The sequence below is a fragment of the Helobdella robusta genome, assembly GCF_000326865.2.
Source record: "Helobdella robusta unplaced genomic scaffold HELROscaffold_1, whole genome shotgun sequence".
Taxonomy (NCBI): domain Eukaryota; kingdom Metazoa; phylum Annelida; class Clitellata; order Rhynchobdellida; family Glossiphoniidae; genus Helobdella; species Helobdella robusta.
This window is the reverse complement of record NW_008703570.1, coordinates 7,190,155-7,213,049: the sequence shown is the minus strand read 5'-3', so window position 1 is coordinate 7,213,049 and position 22,895 is coordinate 7,190,155. Positions and strand designations below refer to the sequence as shown.

General features: G+C 30.8%; 4 protein-coding genes across 4 annotated transcripts; 2 read left to right on the top strand and 2 right to left on the bottom strand.

Annotated features, from left to right (window-relative positions):
* Positions 1 to 1,296: 1,296 nt before the first annotated feature.
* Positions 1,297 to 2,199, top strand: HELRODRAFT_159153 (hypothetical protein; the record flags this gene model as incomplete). Its single annotated transcript, XM_009011064.1, has 4 exons — positions 1,297 to 1,357; positions 1,580 to 1,701; positions 1,756 to 1,842; positions 2,071 to 2,199. 4 exons carry the CDS (start codon positions 1,297 to 1,299, stop codon positions 2,197 to 2,199), a joined length of 399 nt encoding a protein of 132 aa, XP_009009312.1.
* Positions 2,200 to 7,251: 5,052 nt separating this feature from the next.
* Positions 7,252 to 8,231, bottom strand: HELRODRAFT_62994 (hypothetical protein; the record flags this gene model as incomplete). The annotated part of the gene is made up of 3 exons (XM_009011063.1): positions 7,252 to 7,436; positions 7,686 to 7,820; positions 8,135 to 8,231. 3 exons carry the CDS (start codon positions 8,229 to 8,231, stop codon positions 7,252 to 7,254), a joined length of 417 nt encoding a protein of 138 aa, XP_009009311.1.
* Positions 8,232 to 11,127: 2,896 nt separating this feature from the next.
* On the bottom strand, positions 11,128 to 16,586 carry HELRODRAFT_159151 (hypothetical protein; the record flags this gene model as incomplete). Its single annotated transcript, XM_009011062.1, has 7 exons — positions 11,128 to 11,238; positions 12,025 to 12,133; positions 12,563 to 12,627; positions 12,854 to 12,912; positions 13,163 to 13,232; positions 13,748 to 13,794; positions 15,023 to 16,586. The coding sequence occupies 7 exons, from the start codon at positions 16,584 to 16,586 to the stop codon at positions 11,128 to 11,130; spliced, it is 2,025 nt and encodes a 674-aa protein (XP_009009310.1).
* A 2,407-nt stretch (positions 16,587 to 18,993) lies between these two features.
* Positions 18,994 to 22,485, top strand: HELRODRAFT_184835 (hypothetical protein). The gene is made up of 8 exons (XM_009011061.1): positions 18,994 to 19,121; positions 20,065 to 20,186; positions 20,390 to 20,525; positions 20,633 to 20,787; positions 20,939 to 21,035; positions 21,383 to 21,520; positions 21,687 to 21,823; positions 22,035 to 22,485. Exons 2-8 carry the CDS (start codon positions 20,072 to 20,074, stop codon positions 22,238 to 22,240), a joined length of 984 nt encoding a protein of 327 aa, XP_009009309.1. The 5' UTR covers positions 18,994 to 19,121; positions 20,065 to 20,071; the 3' UTR covers positions 22,241 to 22,485.
* The last annotated feature ends 410 nt before the right edge of the window (positions 22,486 to 22,895 follow it).

Sequence of the window (22,895 nt, the reverse complement as noted above, 5' to 3'; positions counted from 1 at the left end):
ATGGAATTCTACACAAATATGACTAAATGGTATTGTTCAAATTTTGTTTACGAACAGTAAAATGAATAAAGACAATTCCATTTACAAAATGACTTTCATTCACAATTGAGTCGTATTATTTTTTTTAGAGCTAAAATATGTTTTATTAGAAAAAAAAACTTAAACATGCAAATAAAATTTTTATTCCACAAAAATATTGTCGGGCGGACCGTTGTTACATTACTAAGCCATTCAAAAAAAATGTACACTGAAAAAAAAAACAAGCAAGTTAATGTGGCCATAAAGCTGGTAAACGAATAAAATCAAGTGAAGATTTAAAAAAAAAACACAAGATTTTTCATATATCATAATATGATAAAACGAAATTGTTCAAGCGCAGATACATCAGTCATCAATTTTGATTAGCCAGTACAAGGCAAGTAATAAAAACATGAAAACATTCAACTACTTCTTGCAAATTCGCAAATCAAAATTAACAAATTATATTTCAACAACATAAAAACGATGTTCATCCAGTTATAAAATCGTACTAAAATGTTTAATAAAAACTAACAAATTTGAGTTTATTTCATCTGGGAAGAAACGGAATAAAATTAAGACACGTAATAAAACGTTGGGTATACAGGTTCAGACACACGATTTTTAATTTGCATAGAATTGATATATCACAGCAAGTCAAAATACAAATAAATAATAAAAATAATTTTACAATAAAAAAAAACATATAAAATAATATTTATTAAAGGATTAAAATATAATACCTCTATTACATTATTAAGCTATAAACACTAAACATTTAAAGTAAAACAAGCAGTATAAATGTAAGATTCCAATGAAATGAAGACTTATAAACTTTAATAATTTAATCGTTTTAAGATGCTAGCAACACTTGTATTCCTTGAATAGTTGACTGAAAATAAAAAAGGCCCCGATGAAACAACAGAAATATATTATAAAAACTCCTCATTATCTTGGCGGCTGCATGTTAGTCCATTAAACTGGCCAATTAGGTGAACATCGCAAAAATAGCCGTGCACACGGACGTCTGTCTTACTTACACGCATATGAACTCCTACGTACATAAACGTACACACACCACATACAAACTCTCCCTCTCTCTCTCACACACACATGCAAAAAAACAAACACACACACATATATTTTATGTTCTAGCATAAAATTTTAGTAACACGATCAAAAAGAAACGTAAAAATAGAACAATACATAAAGGCACTGTACAACATACAGTGTATATTAAAAAATTATACCTCACACGTAAATACAGACGCACATAACATGGAATCTATGCAAGAATCTACATTTCAGTCCGTAGACATGGGTACATTCCTGCAAACAAGTTGGTGCAATGAGACAGCGCTGTTCATCGGTCTTTGTTATTTGTTTATTAAAAAAGTTAGGAGATGTTTATCAAAATATCTGTTACACAGAATCAAATTAGTTTGTTCGACACAATGACGTGAAAAAATATCTGGAAATTATCCACAATAAAGGCCTTTCGAAGAGGTTAAAATGGCATTTTATTGCTTCATAAACTTGGCAAACAACTTGGAAACTGCAGAAATCTTAGTGCCGTCATTGGCGTTTGATGTGTCTGTCGTTGTTGTGGTTAATGTTTTTGCTGATGTTATGGCTGTTGTTCTGACTGACGTTGCAGATGAGGTCGTTGATGAGACCGGAGAAGTAGCGGCTTGTGTTGAGGATGTTGTTTGCGCTTCGTCACTCTGTTGAATATAGAAGACGGAAGCTGATGAAGACTGCACCGATGAGGAGGAGTTTGATGATTTCATTGACGATGAAATCTTCGGGGACTGCATCAAAAAAGTTAATAACACAAAATGAAAAAAAATGCAAGTGCACAATGTACATACATGAACGTTGGAATTTTAAAAAGTATATGTGCTTCAATATTTGCGCTTAATAACATAAATATCTAAAAACTATGCCAATGACACACTTTAAAATAAATTAATTTCGGAAAAGTAACTAACTATTTTTGACTGAACAACCAGTAAACAATACATAAATAATAAATTGAAAACCTTTTTGAAGCTTTGTTTGAATGGCTTGCTGCCGGGAGAAGTGGGTCCTAGCAAGGTTTCTTCTGGAGTTGAACACAGGGAAAGGTCTGACAGCGATCGAGACTTTCGATTGTTTGTGCAGAACATGTCGAAGCACTGATGTCCAAATTGAATGTCAAAATTATGCAAACCAACATGCAGCATTCGTATATATAATTATGAATTAGCCAATTAGTGATTGAATGATGAACATTTCAGTTGATCAGTTGTTTCTTAGCTAGCAGACACAAGTGGATATGGATGAAACTTAGGAGATGAAAATGAAAAGTCTTAAAATGTAAGAGGACAAAATTGGTTTTCCTCAGGAAGATATGACTAAAAAAAACAAAAGCGAAAATTTTATTAACAATAAAAACTCATGGAGGAAACGATTCAAGAGTTAATTAACGAGACAATACTAAATCAGATACAAATGCCAATCAGTCATATTCAATTATTTCAATCTATTTACTTTACAAATAAAGAGCCTCTGAAATTAAAAATAATGAAAACATGGAGCATAGGAGCATTAAGTAAATTAACAACGCTTATTAAACTATTATGTTACGTTATGCTACGTTATACTGTAAATATTCATGTGTAAGAAATTTTGAGAGAAAACTGTGTCTGAGAAGTTTAACAGAATACACGAACAATATTTTTATCTGATGGTAGTTGAAAACAAAGACAATTGAAAATTAAAATTAAACAACTGAACAGATTTTGGCTTGAATTAAGAGAATGGATAAACACAAAACACTCGCATAAAAATGACAACTATTGACATTTTCGGTAAATTAGCTTTGCTACTGAAGTAAGTTCTTAAGTTATCAAATAAAAATATATCTAAAATAAATTTTTTAATAAATTTAAAGGCATGTGCAAGTAGAAACGTTGCTAACAGCAAAGAAACTTACCTGTGCATGCAAAAGAATGGAAAGCCATTTGTATAGCTCGATGAGATTATTGCAACAAATGCTGTGGCCGAAGAATCCGCTGTATCAATGCAAATACTTTCGTTCAATAACGTTCAAGATATCAGTGACAACAAAATTAAAAACTTAATAAAACTGCAAGAATTAAACATGCATGAGGTGAATTATCACATCGCAGCAATCCGCAAGACTTACTTGACAAGAGGGGAGTTGGCCTGGTAGAAAGAGAAGCTATACCTGTTTCAAGTATTCAAAATTATAACAAAAAACACCATCTAATAATTCAGAAAAAAACATTAAATTTAATTAAAAGAAAATTTCAAATTAATTAATCAAGAAAGTACAGTCTTATAATTAATTTTAAAATAACTCCGTTTCTATAGAAAAAAAGGAATAACGAAGAACACGACATTTCAAGAATATGAATGCGCCTAGAAATACAATCATTCAAAATGACAAGCATAGCACAAAATACACAATAACTAACGTTTCTACAATATGAAATTTATGAAAAGTTTCTACAATAACAAATTCCACAATATAAAATTCATTAAACTTTTATTCTGAATAATTTAAACTCGCAACACAAAACATGCAGGCAAGAAAAAGAAGAAGAAGTTACCAACACTGTTGGAGGACTTCTCTTCTTTTGAACACCAAAGAAAATTTTGATGTCTTCAATCTTCCAGCTGTTTAGCGTGGTGGACGACTGGAGGTGAATAAATTATGTGGAAAATAAATCATGGAATGTATTAAAATTAATTTAAGGATTGGCATTGAACAAGGTGGTGAAGATATGACGTAGAAAGGGACACAACTGAATGAAGCATGCAACAACAGATACACAATGATGTTATGAGGAAGAATTCGAGATGACAATACATCATCACCACACCTTCGCATCTTTCCTGTAAGCCAGGTTGTACTTTGCAAATTCAAAATAATATTTTTTGAAAGATTTCTTGCAGGCATATCTCAATTCAGAATACATGGACATACGTGAATCCATCTGTCGACAAAATAGTTTGGAAATTGTCATTGCTTGAAATAATTAAATTAAATAAAAAAGTTCAAGATGGAAGAATTGAATAAATCTGAGTTTTAATTTAAAAGTCAAGTCTTCAATCATCATCGTATAACACAATCATTACAAAAGAAACTCACAAATTTATGAAGGTTGACAATACGATCAGTCTGTTTGTATTGAATCCTGTTGCCAACACAGAACTCTGGGGGCCAGTCTCTGTACTGCAGCATTGTGCTCATCACCAACTCGTTTTTGTACATAATGCGTTCTGTTTATCACATGCGAATTTTTTAAAACAATATCACTAGAGAAAACTTGAAGTTATAGCAACAAAATGTTAATAAGTTCGTCTAAACAAAAAATGCAATTGTAATGTAATTGTTAAAAAATGTTTTATGAAAACGACACCAATCAATCAGTCGGTTAATCAATCAGTCGGTTAATCAATCAATCGGTTAATCAATCAATCAGTCAATCAATCAACCAACCAACCAATCAATCTATCTATAAAGCATGATGTGAAAATACTATCATCTCGGCGTAAGTTTGTTGTCCTGACTCACCATTATCATACAAGGAACAATCACAAAACTAAGTTTATTTCAACGAGTGTTGACAACTCTAAACGAACAAAAAATTGAAACTGACCCAACTCTCCGTCACAAACAACTTCAAAGAGGACCCACTGGTCAGCATCTGTAAGCATGTACTTGACTGACAACCTCTCCATCAAGTCTCCCACCGTCGTCTTCGAAGTTAGCTGAATGAAATTAAACCATCCATCTATATCATCCATCAGCCCAATGTAATGACTTGGAAATCTTTTAAAAGTGCCAAAAATGTGGAAAGATCAACAATTCGCAGCATATATCTTCGCAAATAAACAGATAACAATCCTAAATTCGATCGCAATGTAGTTTAAAGGAACAGATCATCGCCACTTACACTATGAAACGCGCAATTATAATTTTCTTATTAGTACGAAAGTTATTTTAAGATAAGAAGAGCGAACTAACTTGAAGAGTTTAAAATATTGCATGAATAAATTAATTAATAAACAAGTGCTCTAACGTTGAATGTTGTTGTTTCGCCTTTATCAACCGGTCCAACGACAACACTAATCAGCATGGACCCTACCTGTTCTGACTGCTGGAACCAGTGCAAACAAATTATGCCATCATCAAAATATACTTGCAAACAAACTATATGGTTGTAGACTTTTTGCAAAACAAGTTATATATGATGAAAAATATTTTTTCAGACAAATTATATATAGATAAAAATATATTTGTAAACAAATAACATAAAAATAATGTCACGGTCTTGGTTGTTGTCATGTTAAAATTTTATGACAAACAGCACCATAATCCTCATCATCAACATTTCAAAACATCACTCTTATCACCACCATCATAGACATTTGGAGATTAACGTAAAATCATTGAGTATAGTATTAAACTAAATGACTAACATCATTGAAATTAAAGTTGGTCTTATTCAAGAGATTCATTTTCCGTAAGGCTTCCTTTATCTTATCATCTTCCTTCTTCTCCTCAGCCTTCACCTGCAAAGCATGTGATGAGTAACTACAATCAATGGTAGGTATGATAATGTTTTAATTCTTTCAAAACCCGATAGTTTAGTTAATTTATTATATAACTGGTCAAAATTTCGTGACACTGACTCTATAACTATTGTCTTCTATGCATTTCAAATAAAAATATCACATTTTACGTTTGGATGCATTTTTCTTTCACTCCCACAATACTTAGTTTCCAAAATGATCAGAATTTTCAGCGGCATTCAGTCGTTTTACAAGAAAGATTCACATACAAAACGCGACAAAGTTGAAAGAATTGAAAAAAGTAGTCAATTCAACAACTCCTAAAACGGAATAAGTTGAGGAACATTCCACCAATCAATGGTGAATTGAAGAACTATCACCTCGGGCATCGTTGCCACCATTCAAATTATGACACGCCCAACTTGAAAAGACGTAGTACAAAACTTACAAACTGAATTCAGAACAGTCATCACAAATTCCCTCTCAACTCTTCTCTACCTCACTCTTTTTTTTATAAAAAGGTTTCCTTTTTATTGGCCGTTATCAATTTACATCAGAATGTAACTAACCACCTTTTATTATTTACATGCAAGTATTGTAAAATAGAAAAACAGATGCGTCAGTATTTAAAAATAACGTCCCAATATTCTACTAATCAACGATGTAGATGCTGCATTCGTGTTCAATACACTACCAATTTGCTCACTATAATATATCGCTAGCCTGCTTCCAAGTCGCTAATCTATTGCGGGGACCCAGAGAAACACTATAAGATAAGAGTTAAATAACATCAGATAATAATAAAAATTATGATTGGGTGAAACGTCCAATTCAGGTGCGTCAGTCACCGAAAAAAGAATACAAAATGAATGCTCACGTCAAATAGCCAGGAATAATTATCAATGAATTCCTTGACAACGTTAATCTCGATAGCTGTTGACTGGTAACTTGCATCTTGATATTCTAAGGCCTGGTCAATCAAACAGAATATAAAATTAATATTATTTTACTATATTTATAATTGTGTAGTTTAATGAACGGACCAATCACTATGTTTTTAATCAGTTTACTTGCATGCAACAAGTCAAATTAAAATAAAACTGGAAAGCAATTATAAACAGTTTCATTAACTTTAATTACAAAAATAAGATGAATAAAACATCAAATCCATACTTTTTCCATAAAAAAATTCAACCAGGGGTGCTATGTATGTATGTACTGTACTTACCCTTTCAACTCCAAGCAGTATGGGACCAAAAATAGATGCAATGTTCACTGGTCCCATCTTGTTTGAATCACTCAGCTTGGCAATTCTGTCAAAAATTAATGACAGAAAAGGCTTGCTACCGTGAGATATTTTTTAATTGTCCTAAGCACCATATTTTGTTTCGCTTATGAGATACTTTTTGAAAAAGCGCATACTGCACAGTACACTCATAACAGTATAATACATTATTGTGTGAAATTCAAAGTAAATTTGAAAACAAATAAATAAATGATTGTATAAATAAATAAATAATTATTAGTTTGACTTTTTGGTTTAATTTTTCGAATCAGATCAAACAAAAAAATTCAAGTTTTCATTGATGAAAAAATGTGCTTAAGTAAAATTATTTTAAATAGCTGCTGACATTTTTTATAGTTTTTTCAAGAAAAACACAATTTTATCATAGCAAATAATATTTGACGGTTATAGATGAAGCGTGTAACCAATAAATGTACTAACTCAGTGAGATGGTTGATAATAAACTTGATGGTTGCATAGTTGATGAGGGGCAGTGAGTTCAATATTTCTTTGAACAGTATCAAGCGCTGATTCTTATCCTTTATGGCTATCATAAAATGGTTAGCAAGTAAAAATAATAAAAACAAGAAAAAGACATACAAAAGTGATTATTGGTGAATTCATTATTTTTAATATGATTATTTTTATTGAAAAATGATGGAATTAATTTCACAAACAAAATAACATTGAAATTTACAGTAAAAACATGACAAATGAAAAAACTTTTAGAAATGTTATCAGCAAAACACAGACAAATAATCAGTCTCATTTCATTTATCATGAAGGTCATACATACTTTGAGCTTCAATCCAGGCAGGATGGAATCCACTCGTGAACAGTGGTTCATCCAGCTGCCTCAAGTACCTCTTCAGACAGTTTGTGACCTCGTGAACTTGAAAGTCGGACTGGTTGATGGTCACAGAACGCACATCTAATGTTTATTGCTTCTCATTAAACGTCAGGTCATTATTGAATAACTTGAATGAAGCTAACTGCAGATGCCGTTTTATATATATTTTTGATATTGTTGATCTATCAACATCAATACTAATACATCATATCTGGCAATCAGAAAAAAATGTCTTGTCATTCAACAGGCTGTAAGCGTCAAAGTAAAAAGCGATAATAAAAATACATTAATTTTACTTTTATTACAGAAAAAAATAATTTCAGAAGTGTAGTCGGAACAATTAATTCATATTGCCTAAATCGTGTAATATAAATTAGTTTGTACATAGAAAAAACCTTCCGATAAGATTTCCAGCAGTTTTGAGACTTTGGAGTTCTGCCCACTCAGTCTGTATACTCCTTCAGTCTCCATGCCTGACAAATGAACAATCATTAATTATAAGATACACATACACTTGAAATGTCTCAAATCAACTATAAGCAATAATAATTTACAACAAATTAACAGTGTGTCGACAAAAAATAATAATTTTAACAAGGCTTTATAATAAAAATTTGTAAAAGTTGTATGCATGATAAGTTGTATATTAATTCAACCGATGAGAAAATCGAACAAACCAAATGCTGAAACAAAAAGGATGCATTTATCTATGACCACTGGAATATTATCAGCATTCATGAACTGCTTGTGAAGATTTGAAATGTCAAAGCTCTGTGTAACCAAAATAAAATCCGCTACATTAAAATAATTATAATCATAATAATATATAAACTATATTATATAATATAGTTTTATTATTTATATAATAATCATATAATATAACTATATTATTATTATTATTTGCTGTGAGAAAGAAGTCATAAGACGTCTAAAATGTAAAATATTCACTACTTGCATAATGATTTTGTACCTTCAATGTGTTATTTAAAACTTTAAGCCAAGACGCTGTCTCCTGTTTCGTATGACCCTGCAGCAACAACCTGTTGTTCATTTATACAAATCAACATTACAATAAACAATTTGTGCGAACTACATACAGCCACATCACAGCAGCCACATTACAGTAACAACAAAAACAACAGCATCAACACTCCCAAGGTCAATAAATCGCTGGGTATCACATTATCTGAACGGTCGTTCCGCCACAACAGAATTCAGACAACAGGACTCCAAACAACGCATGATACGCACCAGTGTTGTCCTCTTCGCTGTTCAACTTTCATGTCTCCAAAGCCTCTGTTCCTCCGCCAGACATCAAAATAATCTCATATGCAGATGACTTCACCGTCTACACAACAGGGCCGGATGCAAATGTCTTGACCCAGCGCCTCCATGACTACCTGGCGAAGCTATACAACTTCGTAAGTCATCGCAGTTTAGCATTATTTGCCACCAAATCTACGATAGCCCTCTTCACATCACACGCATCTCAATAGCCCTTTCATCTTCAAAGTTAAATTCAATAACAAATTTCTTCCACTTGAATATAATCCAAAAATTCTGGACCTCACATTATCATATTAGCACTTTGGCAGTTTCCAAGGCTACAAAACGCAACAATATCCTAAAAGCGCTCAGTGAAACCACCTTCGGCTAGGACAAAAGCACCCTGCTACAAACTTACAAGGCCATCGGCCGTTCGATAATAGAGTATGCCAGCCCTGTTTGATCTTCACTGGAGTCCGATTCCTGCTTCAATAGATTACAACGCACACATTGGCATGCTGCCACGGGTGATAACCGGTTGCCACAACGTAGCATCGCAACAGCATCTACTCTCAGAATGCCAGATGCTCTCCGTAAGGCAGCACACAAATCTCCTCTCATCTCAATTCCTCCTGCAGTGCCACAATCCAGATCACCCCTGCCACACCATTACCGCTCGGGTCACTGCAACCTACTTAACCACTTTAGGGCTAGAATCGACACTAGATTCTCCAATAAATGCCCTCTCTGCCAACATCATCCGGATGATGTTTCTCGTCTATTTAGTTGCCCCACCAACCCGACACACCTTAACGACAATGGGTCTCTGGCATAACCCAATGGCAGTGGCGAACTGGCACTTTCCACATCTGAATCTTCAGGCAGATGTCTAAAGCAGGGCACCACCTCCAACAACAGCAATATGAATTTAAAAAAAAGCAAAGTAGTAAAACTAAGATAAATCTAAAGACCTATTTGCTGTCTAGAATCTAGTATTAAGTAAAAAGCAGAACATTTCAAAATTAACAAGCAATAACAAACTAAAAAAAACTAATACAATGGGAAGCCCGTTAAAACATACTCACTTCACGCCGTAGAGTTCAATCAGAATTGGATCACCCCGTTCATAAGCCATTTTGCAGCTTTCTCCATCAGTCAAATATTCTAAAAATATTAAAGAAAGACCATCTCAATGAAAGCAACTTTGATCAGAACAAATAGATATTGCAAAACAGCCTTCAACATTAAATTGAACAAGCACTATGAATCACATCACATCTTATATACCAACTTAAGTTTTTCACTTTTCGGAGATCAAACTGTTCAAATCGCTCTTCCTGTTAAAAACAAAAGAAGTGATGCTATCATCATTCCATGATCATCACAAGATGTACTGAATGAATTCGAAATAATTTCCAAGTATGACACTCACCTGACTGTTGCAGTAGATGGTACATCCACACACCTGCACCCAAGTCATGTGCCATTCATCCTAACAGTAATATTGTCAAACAAATATAAATCAATAATAAATACTTGAATGTAGCATCCCCATTAAAAATTTTTACGAAAAAATAATCATTCGCTTAAATTAATTGTCAGAATTCCCATTTGAAATAAAAATAATACGAACTATGATATCATAATGTGAAACAAATAATTTGTTGATAATGAAGCTATAGACAGCAATCTTATACAATGTAAATAAAAAACTGACAAAAAAACTAATCCTGTCATACAGTGAGACTTCATTTTTTGCATGGTATTATTACAACTTAGAACTAGTAGCCAACCAAGTGATAACATTGTTTGTCAACCACTGCCAGTTATTTGAAACTATTAATTCTATGAATTCTATAATTAAATAACGGCTTAACATGTCCAGTCCAGTCAAATGAATACAGTAAATTGATGATAAAGCTATTTTCCTATTCAGTTTCAACGAACTAATTCTTTTTCAAGCGTAATTTGTTTCCAAGCAAAAACACAATTTTTTTTATTTTTTGAAAAAATCAGAATTCTGGAGACTTAGAATCTTTTGCAACGTGCAGACAATATTATGAAATGAGACATTTAAAAGCAATAACCACAACTACTAAAAAAAGTTTGTAACAAAAAATTTTCAAGAACAGTCGAAACTAACAGAGGTAAGCAGAGTTTTGAGATAAACATTCCCCCCCTTGTCGAATGGAATGATGTTGTGCAGTTCATCACTTCTTACAAATGCTATACTCTGTTTTGCGGGGTCAAATTTGTCAAATAAATATTGTATCACATGACTAAGCGAAATTTTAACTGATTTCGATTGATGCTGAATATTACAATACGGATGTTAATGATCACGGAGATGATCTGGTTGTTTGTGAATGTTCTTTTTCATAAGGATGATCTCTTTTACCTCTCTACAATTTTAATAAACATTATAAACCCTTAAATTGATAAAAATTATATTTTATATTTGTCTAATCAAATTTTTCGTCATGAAACTAAACAGCATAAACAAAATAGAAATAAACGTAAAACAAAGAAAATGTTAAATGAAAATATATAGATGTTTGTAAAATAATGAATGGTGGAAAATATATGAAAAGGAAAGTTGATAAATTGAAGTAACATAAATTGCAAGAAATTTTTCAAAACAACGTTTAAGTTGAAAACAATAATAAACCTGATGTAGAGCATTTTTATCTTTAATTTTATAAAAATGAAATCCTAACTTTAACTAACGTGAAAAAAATTAACTAGGTAAACAGTTATAAATATAAACAAAAATAAATGCCCAATCTCATCACCATCCATAATTAAGGATTGTTTTAATAAATCCTAAACATGATTTGTAAACAAACAAATGTGCAAATGATTATCTTTTAATGTAATCAATCCTCCCATATACAAAGCACATGTTAAAAAAAAGCAGCAGACATAACAATGGCAGACGAGTGTGTGTTGCGCACATTTAGTCAGTATATACAACACTGACGGCTTGTTCAAAATATAAAATAGCAGCAACAGAAATTACTTTTGATATATTTATAATCCACTGTTCCTTCTGGTCATCATCTTCAGCCATCAAGATGAGTGGGATGTCATTAGATTTGAAGAATATCTCAAATGTGTGTTGCATAGGTCTTTGGTGAAATAAATAAAATCATTGGAATATATCATCACTATCAATTGTTAGGAATTGGTGCTTGGTGCAAACATTTATTTATTATCGACTTTTACTTAGCTTAATAATATATAAATTATTTCACCAATAAACATGTTAACAAAAAAATAATCATACAGCTAAGAGCTCAAAAACAAAATATAATCAAAGATGTTTTTGTAAGTTTATACCATTTATTTATGCAAATGGTAATGTAACAACGTGTGCAAAAATAAAACAAAACAAATAACCAGTCAGAAAATAAAAGTTCACGTTAATGACAACAAACAAAGCTTTCCAAGATGACAACAACACTATGCGGAAAACCGCGTGCACACTGACACAACGTATTGTAATTTGTAGAACTCTTTAACAAAAAATAATAATGTGAGAGTTGAGAGGTACTCACAAGTAATCCGCTCTGGCCGTAATGCTCGTTATTTTTATCAAAGCTATTGATTCGGTTGGACCTTTCTGATGTAAATGTTTTTAAAGATATTTCTAAGGAAGTCCAAAAATTATTTAAAAAATTATAATATCTCTAATGGTGCAGAAAAAGCAAAAAAATGTCATTCATAACAAAAATAACAGTTTCAAAACTTCTTAGATTGCGTACAGAAACAACACAAAAGAATATGAAGATAAGAAAGTTTCAGTTTTTAACACTGATGCCAATTTTTAAGGAAAAAAACAAAATTACTCTGTCTGCATCAGAATAGATCAAACTGTTACAATCCAGTAGGAAATGCTTCCTGGAGCCTGTGAATAAAACCAAAATATAATAAAACAGTTCGTGATAGATATAAAGCAAGTCACATTCAATGCACGTCATTGCCACATAGCAAACCAATGACTCAATTGATGATTCAACCATTCACGTATAAAGTTTTAAATGCCAAATACATTTGGTTTGTTAGCAACAAATTTTTATTCAAGTTTACGTATTTCGTTTCACAGCCTGTTCATGCATAAAAAAATATTACGAAATTGAGAAATTTATAGGAGGTACTTGATTTCAAATTGTGTTCAACTTTCATAAGTATTCCTCGAAATTTTGAATTGAATTTTACATCCTGATCCTAGTTAAGAAATTTTGAATTTATATGAATAAACATTCGTTGTGAAAAAAATTACTTTCGTATCATCTTGTAAAATGACGAAATGGAATGGTTTATTATGTGTTATAAGAAAATAAATTAGAAAAACAAAACATGGGTGTCGAATAATATTATTAATAACATCAAATTACTTGAACACACAAAACTAATATGAAAAATTTAGCTTGGAAAAAATGGTTTAACACAAATAAAATGTATTTAAAAGTTTTTAATCTCAGTGTATGTAACTCAGGTAACAAAAATAAACGATTTTTTTTACAAAATTCAAATAATCATTTGAAATTTAAATAAACTGAAAAAGTTATGCTCAATTAATTAGAAGAAAATAAGAATTAATATATAATTATAACTGGTAATTTCGTGGATATATTCAATCAATTTAAATGTTTATGTTATTGTTAACAACTGAGTAGGTATTATAAACTAATTAACATCAGCTTGATTTCAAATGACCAATGAGAATTATCCTGACAAACCTTTATTTTCACCAATGATGGTGGGCTGACCTTCTTAACTTTTGTATCTGTTTTGGTATTGGTTAACAATTTATTGTATCAGTGATCTGAATAAAAAACGTGTCTTTCAGAAAATAGAGCATTAAAATCAGAAAAAATTCAGATAATTAAAATCAATGATGATTCAGTAAGATACACAGGACTAGAATTTATTTTTTAAAATAAGTGCAATTAAGTAATTAACAAATGAATTACCTTCTACCTGAAAATAAAAGTTATCAAAATAAAATGAAACCATCCATAGAAAGGGCATCAATTAAGAAAACAGATGGCAGAGAAATAAAAATTTTGCCTCAGAGCTGACTGAGTAAGCACTGAATATATTACTAACCAGCAGTCGACATCCATATCAGATAATTACATAATTGCTATCAGTAGTAGTAGTAAGTAAGCAGCTAACTAGATAGATAGAGAGATTGATGATGAAAACCAACTAGTTATAACAATATAAAAATTTTTATTCAAATCAGTGAATGTGCAAAAGGTATTTTATATGTTAAACAAAGATCAGATTAAAGATTCAAATTTTAAAAAATAACTCAAAATAATTTTGATTGATGACAAAAATGTTGTAAGGTATAATGATTGAGAGAATGATATAAACCAGTTGCAAAATTATTGCGATTTGTGGGTTTAGATTCATATTTTTTATCATCTAGAACCACTTCATAAGTAAATGATTGGATGAGTGAATGAATAAAAGAAACTGGTAAGTGGCCTGCTGATGTTACAAGTTGCTTTGGCAAAAAAATACATCACATACATTGTTTTATGGAATCCAGATGATAATGTTTAAACTAAAACAAGTCAAAACATCAAATTTATAAAAATCTCAAATGGTAAATACATTTAACAGCAGTTCAGTCCTATATAAGAAAAGATATTAACTATACTTATTATAAAAAAGTCATGCAAACATTAAGTAAACAAACTGATTTAAATCATCTTTCTTAAAAAACTAGCAATGAGATATTGAGAAATGTCTTTCAAAATGTAAAAGGTGAAAATGTAAATAATATAGAATAGAGAATAGATACATATATAAACGTATTACACATAAAGATATACATCCATACACACACACAAAAACACACACAAACACACACACACACACACACACACATATATATATATATATATATATATATATACTAAACCATTCTGATATATAAAATATACAAAAGTTTATAAACATAATGTGTACACAATTAATCCAACAAAAGAATTCCAAATAACCTGCTCTAGACACTTTTGCTGAAGTCTTTGCCATAGAAAAGGGTGATGACGTTAATGAGGGTGATGGTAGTGGTGGCGGTGACGATAATGATGAGGGTGGTGGTGACGATAATGATGATGGCGGTTGCTGCAATTTTGGTGTATCACAGGAAGTATCATCCTGAACTTTAATGACCCTTAACAATTTTGTCCTCGGCACTGTGGGAGGCGGAGGTGAGGTTGAAGATGTTAGAGATGGGTGCTTCAATTTTAAAACATTTATATCTGGCTTTAGAGCTTTATCAGGAAGAATAGGATAAATAGGTTTCATGCGTGATGGTGGGTAGTCCGAGTTGGAAATGTCAGGGGCGTTCTTTTTTGTAGACTCCGGTCGGGGTGGAATGATTGGAACATGTTCGATGGAATCTGAATTTGGAAAGATAAGAGGTGGAGGAGGAAAAGAGGGTGGTGGAATGGAATATATTGAATTTCGATCATCGATGAAAGAGTAATCAATCAGCAGATCGTTGGGTCTCAAAAGACTATCTTCGGTGACTTTTTCCTCATTTGTTGCATTGCTATCATTTGAGGATCTCTCACAACCATTCGTAATATTTTCTAAGAAAGTCCAATCTGAATCTTTAAAAATAAGATTTGTCATTGTAGAAAGATCAGATTCCTTAGCTGTCAACTGCTCTGTTGATGATTGACTTGATGTTTCTTGATCCAACAAGCCATCAATAACCTCGCAACCACCAGCTGTTTCATTTTCATACACTTCTATCCTATTCAATTCTATCCCCTTATTCAAACATGAATCTTTCACTTTATTTTGATCACCAGAAATGGCAAAAATATTATCTTCTAATAAACTATCTGATGCAATCCTAGGGCAAGCGATCGGTTTTGGTTTGGCCTGATTGTTCTCAGGAGAATCCTGATCAGTGAAGATATTTTCCAAAAAAACTGTCTCTTCATTAGAATATGGACGAACTACATTCACCTGTTGTTTTAAACTTGATTCATTGAATGCACCATTCACATGATTTAGAAAGGTCATAGAAAAGTCCTGAGATTGATTTGTATGAGGTGCATCAGATTTTTTATCACAAAGCAATGTATCGCCGACGTTTAAAGTAGAAATGAATGTTGACTGAGTAGAAAGTTTCCTCGGAGCTGGTACAGGTGTTTTGTGAGATATTCTTCCATTCATACTATCAAATTCATATTCAAAATCAGTAAATGCAGATTTCAATGGTGAAAATTCAGATGTTCTAGCAGTCGACGCGACTCTTTCCAAATTACCATACACAGCAGTTTTATAAATATCCAGACTTTCATTTTCATAATTTTCGATATCTTTTTTTACAGCAACATGGCTGCTGCCTAGCAGGAGTTTCAAGCATGTTAAGTTGGCAACGATTCGTTTGATGTCATCGGGTGAGGTAATATTAAGGTTCACCAGGTCTCTTTCAGTCATATCAATGCACTGACCAACCATGTCATAACCACCGGTGAGAAAATTTTTTTCATATTTTTCCAGCATTAGACTCTTCAGCCACTCTATTACTGTAACTCCTGACATGTTTGATTCAATTCCAGAGTTCGATTGTTGAACTTCATGAACAAAAACACATTCAATCACTCGACACTGTCTGTTTTAATTCAATTGTTTTTTACTCTATTGAATATTAAATTATTTGACATATATAAAAACATTTAGACTTTGAAGACAAGCTGAGTAGGTAATTATGAATTATTCTAGTGTTATTAAGTGATGTGAATTATGGCTACAACTATCAATTGGTTGTATATAACTTTTCATCATTGTGCTGGTTGTATTTTTATTTCTGCTTTATTATATTTTTAATTAAAACAAATTAAATTGAAATTAAATTAAAAATTAAAACATGAATTTTATAACATTAATAAATGAAATTAAAACAACTTCCCCAATGTTAATTGTTAATTAAACAAACAGATAAATTTTAAGACGAATTAATTAAATTAATTTAATATTTAAAATTTAATGAACAATTTTTCTTTCAAATAATAATAATTCAATTACAATTTTTATATTTCATAGTAACATTTTTTAAAATATTAATCACAATTCATAACCTGACTGTAAGCAAGATATTAATAAATTATTAAATATATAATTTTTATAAATAATAAAATTAAAAACAAATAGTTTAGTAATTAATTAGGTAGTGGTAGTTATGAGTGTTCATGTTTTTGTTTACCAATCATACATTTTTAATTTTTTAATATAGTCAGATTCACGGTCAAAAAATGATATATTCGTATTGATATTCAAAATACCATACACTAATAAACACAGATGAGACAACAAAAGAAAAGTGACACAGGCTAATGCGCTAATCTAATTAAATTTAAAAATAAGTCCAAAAAGATACATACCACAGATTGACAGTGACTCACTAATACTTATTAATTATTATATTAATAATTAATACTTATTAATAATACTAAACCATCCTAATTTTTTGTTTTTCAATTCCATTAAAGATTAATTAAATTATGTAAATAAATAACAGTAAATAAACTATAAAAAAACAAAAGTTGATCGGGAAGTTTGTGAAATAAACCAATCAGTTATCATAAGCATCGGTAAAATGCATAGCCGTTGAAATTCCTTTGTTGATCGTACTCAAAATATTCAAGTATTCAAGTACTTAGATTGAACTTAATAGTACTCGATAATCAATCAATCAACCAATCAATCAACCAATCAATCAATCAATCAATCAATCAATCAATCAATCAATCAATCAATCAATCAATCAATCAATCAATCAATCAATCAATCAATCAATCAATCAATCAATCAATCAATCAATCAATCAATCAATCAATCAATCAATCAATCAATCAATCAATCAATCAATCAATCAATCAATCAATCAATCAATCAATCAATCAATCAATCAATCAATCAATCAATCAATCAATCAATCAATCAATCAATCATTCAATCATTCATTCATTCATTCATTCATTCATTTAATCAATTAATCAGTTAATCAATCAATCAGTTAATCAGTTAATCAATCAATCAAATAACCAATTAGTTTTTAATGCGCCATTTCAACGTCGCTCAACAGCGCTTGACGGTGGACGGATAACGGTGAGGAACTACATGTACATAATGTGATGCCTAATTAAATATTTGGCATCCCATTCACCTCCACACTTAACATAGCACCTCATATCAATCACATCATCACAAAAGGCGTTCAAACATTTCATGCACTCAAAACACTCCGCTCACATGGTCTCAGAGGCATCAAATTATTCAACATCACTGAATCACTCGTAGTCTCACGCATCAAATATACGTGAAATACATCAAATATAAATATAGCTCCCTCCTGGTCTGGTTTTGCTATACAACAACAACTTCTGCAAATACAATCTTTCATCAAAAAACTAATCCGCTTCAACTATCTACCTGCATCAAATCCTACCGTCACTCAGATATTCAACACACTCGATTCAAGACTGTTCAAGAAAGTAGAAAATAACAGCAACCACGTCATCCATCCTCTCCTATACTACTACAACACACAACCTTCGTCAGGGCAAACATAACTATCAAATCGCCACCCAATCTACATATCAGGAAAAGACTTTCATCACAAGACACCTCAAACATATTAACACTCAATAAAACTTTATCATTCACACAACTAGTTTTTATTTATCGATCAACTAACCCACTAAGTCATCATCTAGTCTATTAATTTGCGTTTTTATGCCATTAATTCATTTTATTGTCAATTTCTTTTCTTTTTTTATTTTACTATTATTATTTATTGTTTATTTTATTTATTTTTTGTTTAATTTTGTACTACTTACTGCCTTGCATGCTGTAAGTTTCTGCGTCTGTCAGATCCTGATATTTAAAGAATAATAAAAAAAAATAATTTAAGAATTTTTTGTATCCGCCCAGCTCCTATTTAAGCCAACGTCTTTTCACTAAGGAATGTTTACAAATTGCTTAAGGTTTTATTTTTTTTAACTGTTTAATTTTTTATTTATTGTTAAGCTGTTCATTTAATTAAGATTTTGTTAGGACCTCATTTCAATCAATAATGTTAGTGGACTTAAATTTTTCCAATTTTTTAATTTTTTTTCTTTTAGTGTCTGTATTGTAGGACTGGTTGAATTGATTTGATATTGATTTGATTGAATATTTGATGATTTTGTTAGCATTTTTTTAAAAGCATTGCGATACGTAAATTGTGAATTTACTTGAACGTGCTCTCGATTTTATTAACGTCGTGTGAACTACTAATAAATCTTAATACTTTGGTTTGGGAGAAAGCTGTCCAAACTCCATAACAGTTGGAAAATTGAAACAAAACTCAGAACCCAAATATTATAAAAAAAATTAATATATTTATTTATATTTAATGTATTTGATGAAATATACATATTTTTATTTTATACGCATGCTCAAATACATATTGTGTTTCTTTGTTTAATATTATAATTTTAATCTTTAATTAATGTGAATACTTAATGATTAATCCTTAATAGTCATTAATTAGTTATTATTATGATCTTCAACTTTGTGCACACGCAAACATTTAGCTGATAAACAGATATATCCAGTTTTATGTGCAATAAAAAAGTAGGTATTACCAGTAAGCAGCTCAATAACTAACTTTTTTATGTTATTATATCAGAATCAAAATAGATAGAAGATACTCAAACTGCAAAATTTAATTTCAATTTTTGAAATCGGGAATACCAAAGTTCATATAATACTATACTATATTATATTATATTATATTATAAAAAAGTATAAAATGAACTGAATTAACCAGGGTTTTTTAATAATTTTGTTTTGGCTTTTAAAGCAACTGAATAATGCAATGTTCATTTTTGACCAAGGTACAAAACAAATAGATAGTTATTTATTATTAATTAATCAATGTTGTGTGGGCTTACTTAATTCATTTTTAATAATTATTTTTGTTTTTATTTTCATAGGTATTAATAAAAATAATTGTTATTCAACTTTGCTTTTGCAGTAATACCATGACATCTATGAGACAAAATCCTCTGACATGCAGTGGTCACACGAGACCTGTCGTACATTTGTCCTTCAGTCGTATCACACCTGACGGCTACTTTGTCATCAGCGCCAGCAAGGGTTAGCATCTTTTTTTTGACCATTCAATTTTTTGCTTGTAGTTTTTCATTTTTGATTAATTATAATATTAATTTATTTCAATTTAAAAGTTTAATCTAGCAATCACTATTGAGGTTTATCTATTCAAGCATTAAAATAACCTCCAAATGACATTCAATAAGGTTAAATCATTTTGATTAATTTGACTGAATTTTTTACGAAAGATGCTAAGCCAATGTTGCGTCAGGGTGAAACTGGAGATTGGATTGGTACATTTGAAGGGCACAAGGGGGCTGTGTGGGCTGCCACATTAAACTATGAAGCTTCGAAAGCTGCTACTGGCTCAGCGGATTTTACTGCGTAATTCAAACATTTTTTTCAACTTTTGTTTTGAATAAATTCACAATTATTTCAAATATTTTCATAAAGTATTTTAGATATTATTTCTTGTTGATAATGAATTGCAGAAAAGTGTGGAATGCGGTGACAGGTGAGGAGGTCCAGTCATTTGCTCACAAGCATATTGTCAAATGCGTCGATTTTTCTCCTGACAGCAATTATTTGTTAACTGGCAGCAATGAAAAACTTCTTCGCATTTATGACTTAAACAAACCCAGTGAAAGTATGTATTTTGAATCTTTAAATCTTTATAATGTTCTTTTAAAGCCTCAGCTGACTGCTATAGAAATATGTGAAAACGATTGTTAATATTTTCTATGTTTTAACTTTTCAATTTAATTTCTCAAAATTTCTGTTATTCATTGGATTTCTAGGTCCAGAAGTTATAAATGGTCACACATCAAATTTGAAGTGTTGTTTGTGGTTGGATGACAGAACCATCATAAGTGCTGCAGAGGACAAAACTATCAAGTAATAATACATCATTTTCCTTTTAAAAAGATTTCTAGTATTTGAATAATCATTTTTTAATTTTAATGAATGGCTTGAGAGGAGATGAGTAATGGAAGACTGAGCCTTATTGCATCATCTGTTGATAAGTTTTTGAAATGTTAAGGTTTTAGAGAATGTTTCTTTCAAACAAGTTTTATACAAGAAATTAAATGTCATTTTGTATAATGAATATTTTCAATTCTTAACCAGTTTTGTTTGAATTTTTTTCATTGATTCAGATGTTTTTTAGTCATAAAATTAAATAAACTCTAGAATTAACTAAATTATTGCATTAATGTAAAGATTTAACAATTTATTTTTAAAAGATTGTGGGATGTACACAACAAAAGTGAAATACAAAGCCTGGAGTTGAAGTCAGCTGCTAATGATCTGGAAATTTCAGTTGATGGTCAGATTCTCACAGTGGCTTACAGCAACAAAGTGGCTTTCCATAATGCAAGAAGGTTTTTTCAATGTTTCATAATCTTGATTCTCAGATTACGTTTTTTTAATTTTTGAACTAAAATTATTAATCACATTTCTTTTTATTATAATTTATTACATTGTGAGTTTTCAAACAATTTGTTATTTCTGGTTAATTTAAATTTTATGTAATATTGTACTTTTCAGTTTTGAAGTATTAAAGGAGTTTGAGGTTGGCAGTCCAATAAATTCAGCTTCTCTCCATCCAACGAGAAATGTTTTTGTTTGTGGTGGAGATGATTTCAAGATGTACAAATGTGATTATGAAAGTGGCAGTGAATTAGGTTTGTTTTTTCTCACATTCATTTCAGAATATTATAACTAGTAATTAATTTAATGGTTGTGATGGACTGCTTGCTGTCTTTTAATTTTATCCATTTGCTTTTATTATAATTTCAAATAGTTGATGTTGTTAAAGTTGGTCATCTCTCATTTCTTTCTGATAGGGAACTGGAATATGTTTCAATAACTTTTACTTGACTTTTTCATTTTTAGAATCTTTTAAAGGGCATTTTGGTTCAGTTCATTGCGTACGGTTTTCACCAGATGGCGAATTATACGCCAGTGGTAGTGAAGATGGAACCCTGAGATTGTGGCAGACAATTGTTGGAAAAACTTACGGCTTGTGGAAATGCATGCAGTCAGATGATGTTTCACCAAGTTTAACGTGTGACAACGCTATCAAAGTTGATTGTTGTTGATCTTGATCAGACAATCAGTATTTTTGTTTTTCTGAAAATGGTATCAAAATTTTTTTTTGTCAAAATTGGAATTCTGTTTTATTTAAGAATAAATTACCGCCAAGGCTAAGGAAATTTACTTATTTGCAACTTGTGGTTATTTCTGTCTGAATCGAATTAGATAAAATTGTTTATTCAGTCACTTTGTTACTAATTTGTTGTCATTTGTAATATAATGCAAAAAATAAACTGAATTTCAGAAATTTTTTTAACTAATTGATTTATAACACGATAAAACTTGTATTTCAGGTATTCTTTTCTTATCCTTTACAAGGAGAGATAACTCAAAATTCTTTCTTCTTACCCGCCACATAATTAAAAAATTATCTTTATTCCGGTCAACAGGACTTTTTAAATTTCATATGCGTCTTCATTTGGACTTAATGGCTAAATTAAAATAAAACTATTTAAAACAGTGAGCTTAATGGCTTGTTGCGACACTTTGAAATCATGATTTACTCGGCTAATCCTAGAATCAATCAAGTGTTGAACTACATTTCAGGTTAATTCCTTAAAAGTGCAGTAAAGAAAACCTTAGAAACGTTTCAGATAAGGGTTGTCCACGAAGAATGTCACGTTTTTTGCGTTTTTTGACTTTCTTTTTCTCCTGTCAAAC